Below are 5,426 nucleotides of genomic sequence, written 5' to 3'. Positions count from 1 at the left end.
GCTATGTGTACATTGAGGACCTCAAAATGTACAAAAACGAAATAACAGGAAGCCTCGAAAAGGAAAACGTTTGTTCTTCAGTGCAAAATTAGATGGATTTCATTTAAAATGTTAGAATATCATTTTATGTAATCGATAAAATCCAACTAAAATATGACGGACTGTGGCAGGATGAGAGGATGTGTTTTGTTCCGTTGGGGGTTTTTTTTTTTTCCTGTGCGTAAACTTGCGCTCAGGCCGCCGCGCGCGCGCCTCCTGTCCCGCTTGATTTGGTGATTAGGCCCATAACAATATATGAAATAGGAATTAAATGGTTAATTGGAGCGACAGAAACCACGCGTGATTGAATTTTTGGCGGATTATATCAGACTGTTAGACACACAAACTCTCTCTCGCTCTCGCTCTCTCTCTCTCTCTCTCTCTCTCTCTCTCTCTCTCTCTCTCTCTATCACACACACGGTTTCACGGGTCTTTGTTTCTGATCTGTTAAATCCCACCCACTTGACATGAACACAGATCAGGGGAAAAAAAAAAAAAAAAAAAAAAAAAAAAAAAAAAAAGGAAGCCTCCTCACTCCGGCGCCCACTCGCGCTGCGGCCAGTCGCTGCTGTCTGGAGCGGAGCGGAGAGATGGAGACGGAGACGTGTCTGCCTTTCTCCCCGCAGACCAGCAGGAGGACGCCGGCGAACTCCCCGGGCCTGGAGCACGGCGGCTCGGGCTCCTTCCTGTCCTGCGACGAGCTGCAGAAGGGCCCTCACCTCCCTCCCCCGCCTCCTCCTCCTCTCCCTCCCGCCGCCGGGGCCGCTCCTCCTCACCGGCTCAGCCTGCGCGCGGACCTGTACGCCGCGGCCATGGGCCGGTTCGGTGACGCGGCGGCGGACTTTACGCACGGCGGCGCGCCCGCCAACGCGCCCGGCTCACCGTCCAAGCACAAGTTCCTGGAGAGTATAAACCAGGATCCGAAGGGGGGGTCGATCAAGGCCGCTTTTTATGAGAACAACACAGAAGGTACGTCTGAAGGGAGTTTCTCTTTTCCACGCTTGCTTGTGTTTTCTCTGTAAAAGTCAATAGGAAGCTCGGGGTTGTTGTTCTTGGCGCTATATAAATAAAGCTCAATTGAACTGAAATATATTTACGAGATGGGAAATGGCATAAGCAATAAATAAATAAATATATGTATGAATAAAGTAAAAAAAAAGTCTTTGCGCCTTATTTTAACTCTATCTTAAAGTACTGTTTTTAAAAGTAATTTAAAAATTGCCTTTTTGTCAGGTGTAAATAGTGTAATGTGGTAGAAAAATACTCTCATAATGAGAAGAAATATATCAAAGAATACATAAATGAAACTTTATTTTAAATGTCCTCATAAATTCAATTTAATGTTCTATTTATTTACCTTAAATGTTGACATCATAATTGTATGTTATCAGAAAATCTCTGAATAAAATTTATATGTATTTTTTGTAGAGAAAATCTCTTTTGATCAAAAAAGTTTTCAATTTCAGTTCCTGGTGTAAAGTTAAAGGTTAAAGGTCAGCTCGATCATTTCAGGCCAACTCTGATATTTTTTGTTATTTTTTTCTTTTCAAGCTCTCTTTGTTTCTCTCCTTTATTAAAATGAGAGCTGCAGCTGCATTGGCTGTGGCTTTTGCAGACAGGCTGTCAGAGATAATAGTTTACGAGTGTGTGTGTGTGTGTGTGTGTGTGTGTGTGTGTGTGTGTGTGTGTGTGAGTGAGTGTTTTGAAATGAAGCCTGTGGAAATGATGTGGTCTTCCACTGTGTTTATTGTTGCTGATGATTCTGTGAAGCAGCAGAGGATATCAGCGCTGATATGCGCTTTGTGATATCTGTATCCAGAATAATATACAACCGTTTGATTAAAGTTAATGCCAAAGACAGCGCAGAGATTTAATTGAAGTTTTTCAGAGTTTTTCAACAATATTAGTTTCTTCTTTTTTTTATGGCCTTTTGGAGGAAGAAAAGGCAGGGCGGTTTCTTTTCTCCTGTAGTCTGTTTTTTTTTTTTTGTCTCTTTTAGGAAATACACACACACACACACACACACACACACACACACACACACACACACACACACACACATATGAATGTCAATGTTTCCATATATTCCTTATGCATAATACTGTGTGTCTTTGGTTTTGCGTATGGGCAGAACTACGTGTTTGTGTGTGTGTGTGTGTGTGTGTGTGTGTGTGTGTGTGTGTGTGTGTGTGTGTGTGCGTGTGTGTGTGTGTGTGTGGTATGTTTACCTGCAGTGCCCTTCGGTGGTGTGCTTTTAAATTCGGGCTCCCTGCTCTTTCAAAGGCGGGTCCGTCTTCCTGTTTTGTCTACAGTGGGATGAAAGTTGGGTGATGGACAGGCTGACACTCAGGAGGAGCCCTCTGACCGACATCTTTGAGCTGTTTCAGTTCAGACACACACACACACACACACACACACGCACACATAATCTATTAATTTAAATTAATATGAAGCAAAGCAAACTCTGATCATGTTCCTGGGATTACTTCAATCTAACTATATTTTATTTACATATTTGACAATAACAAAATGTTTTTTTAATAGTTTGTCTAAATTTAAATGTAACGAGATAAAGGCCTCAAACTCAGTGTTGAGATTACCAACCTGATGTATGAACACAGATCCTCGCTCTCGCAGCAGGAGATTCCTACCTTCACATTCTGAACATATCCAGTATTGCAACTTTTTTCTGCGTCTAACATCGAGCTCCAGTTACACAATTGGGGCCGAGCGGATGTGGGCGCTTGACAAGGTAAAAGCCATTCAGAGACCCCCCCCCCCCCCCCCCCCCCCCCCCCCCCCGCTTGCATTTGAGAACATTTTCAACATGTGGTGCAAGGTTAGATCTAATGCACATTAAGAAATTATCGTTGCAATGAGAAGCGTTCTCCGGCGGGCCCCCACGGTGAATTAGGGGAACAGCGGAGTGGCGTCTCATCCGCCTCCAGTGAGCCGGCGGCTGCAGACTGATGGAGAGCGGTTTTGTTTGGGGGCTCAGGGTCAAACATAATGAACATGGACAACAACATCCAAACAGAACAGGAAGGAGCAGACTTCTTTCACAGTCTGTTAACAGGAAGCAAAATAATGTCATTTTTAAAGCCAAATGTGAAAAGAAGAACATGATTAATTCAGACATTGAAGGGTTTTGGATTTTCAAACAGATAAATCTCATTTCGGCGCTGTGCATACTGGATGTCCCTTTTACTGTCTGTAGTTTAGTGTGTTTCCCATCGAGCTGAATTGACCCCATAAATCAACTTTTCTGCATTATCGCAATGGAATCTTGTTTATTACTTATTGCCCTGCAGGTTTAATTCAACTCCCAGAGTGTGTGCTGTCTGAATAAGGCCAGTCTGGGATAATCAAATTAAATCTGAATTAGTGCTGCTGCGTGTGTGTGTGTTTGTGTGTGTGTGTGTGTGTGTGTGTGTGTGTGTGTGTGTGTGTGTGTGTGTGTCTGTGTTTTTCGAAGATTCTCAGACATCTCACAGTTCAGCATGTTTTGACAGAATGAACTTGGGAATCGCGATGAGAAACAAGCAAAACAACCAAAGATTTCAGTCGCACCGTCATGGTCAAAAAGCTTGATGTGAGACTCTGTTTATTTTAATTAAGCTGCAATCTGTACAAGTTGTATCTGAGTTTTGATTTTATTACAGCAATCTGATTTTTTTACAGTTTGAAAAACGACCTTAATTTATTTTTGTTAAAAGAGAAGAAGCTTTCATTCAGTTCTGGCCTTTTCTGCACAGTAAAATTCCCTTTTCATCCTTTAGTTAATGGATATATGAGCATCTGTTTGTATTTTTCACATTTAAAGCTGCTAAAATAATTGCTTATTTGTGGGAGGAAAAAAAACTCAATGTAAACTATAAACAGTGTAAAATATTTTTAAATCAGACATTTGTACAGTTAATTCAACTGAAAATGTGCATATTTTTATGATTGCTGGAGTGGATTCTAAATATTAATTTAAGACAGAATTAAAGGTCACTCATGCTAACTGACAAACAATTAAACTTGAATTATAAAAATTGAGTGTCAAAATGTAAACAGTCAAAAAGTGGAAAGTAGAGTTTATATATTCATTTTTCATGCATATTTACTTTATGTGTGTATGTGTGTGTGTGTGTGTGTGTGTGTGTGTGTGTGTAGTCAGGGAGAAAGGCCCTCCGAAGGCCATGGGCTACCCGGGGATGGGTCCGGACTGCTGTGGGAAGCTGAAGGAGCCGGGCGGCGGCCTGCAGGGAGACTCCATCGCCGACTCCATCGACTTATCAGGGAAGAACAAGAAGCGGCGGAACCGCACCACCTTCAGCACCTTCCAGCTGGAGGAGCTGGAGAAGGTGTTCCAGAAGACGCACTACCCTGACGTTTACGCCCGGGAGCAGCTGGCCCTGAGGACGGAGCTCACCGAGGCTCGAGTTCAGGTGCGTCGGAGACACTTTAAAACTTTTCACTTCACAGGAGACGCTCGGTGGCCTGGAAGTGCTTTATCGTACTGAGTGGTGTTTGCATGCGAAAGGTTTGGTTCCAGAATCGCAGAGCTAAGTGGAGGAAGCGGGAACGTTATGGGAAGATCCAGGAGGTCCGCAACCACTTTGCTGCTACATATGACATCTCTCTCCTCCCGCGGCACGACGCCTACCAGGTAGGCCGCTGACATTCACCCCTGACCTTCATTGTGTACGAGGAGCTGTGCATCACCGGCGTTCCCCCCGCCCCCCTCTCCATCCAGATGCAGAGCAACCTGTGGCCGGGGCCGACCTCCGGGGGCGGCGGCGGCTCGGCCGCCGGCTGCGTCCTCGGGCCCGACTCCATCCCCTCCTCCTGCATGAGCACGTACCCTCACCCCCACGGCAACCTGCAGGGCTTCATGGGCATGCCGGCGTCCCCCAGCCACCCGCACCACCACCACCACCCGACGCACCACCCGGGCATCAACGGCCTCTACTCGCTCCACAGCTTCCCCGGAGGCCTGGGCTCCCCCTCCATGGAGGTCCCCGAGACCGAGTACAAGCCCACGGGCCTGGTGGCGCTGCGGATGAAGGCCAAGGAGCCGGGCAGCATCCTCTCCTGGCCGACATGACCACAGCAGCGCCGCCTCCCCCATCATGCACTGACTGAGCCAAAGCGTATTTTGTTCCTGCCCCCATACGCAGCCCCAGATGTACACACCCACCCACCTCAGCATATGACTCAAATATTTCCTCCTAACGTTTGTGTATGCCAACTTGGAGACTTTCCCCGAATCTGAATCTCCTGGAGCAGAAGAATGAGCATCAGGGGCAGCTTGAGCGCCTTGCACGAAACCCAACATATTAACAGGAAGTTTGCTGTTTTCAGTTTCAGTCTGATGTCTTGATGCTGAAACCAAAGAGAAA

The 5,426-nt window shown here is 45.7% G+C and overlaps 1 protein-coding gene across 1 annotated transcript; it reads left to right on the top strand.

Annotated features, from left to right (window-relative positions):
- Positions 1–629: 629 nt before the first annotated feature.
- Positions 630–5,185, top strand: alx3 (ALX homeobox 3). The gene is made up of 4 exons (XM_030119176.1): positions 630–1,008; positions 4,198–4,472; positions 4,568–4,693; positions 4,781–5,185. The coding sequence occupies exons 1-4, from the start codon at positions 630–632 to the stop codon at positions 5,129–5,131; spliced, it is 1,131 nt and encodes a 376-aa protein (XP_029975036.1). The 3' UTR covers positions 5,132–5,185.
- Positions 5,186–5,426: the final 241 nt, after the last annotated feature.

The sequence above is a fragment of the Salarias fasciatus genome, chromosome 20, assembly GCF_902148845.1.
Source record: "Salarias fasciatus chromosome 20, fSalaFa1.1, whole genome shotgun sequence".
Taxonomy (NCBI): domain Eukaryota; kingdom Metazoa; phylum Chordata; class Actinopteri; order Blenniiformes; family Blenniidae; genus Salarias; species Salarias fasciatus.
The sequence above is the reverse complement of the archived record's forward strand: the minus strand, read 5'-3'. Positions and strand labels throughout refer to the sequence as shown.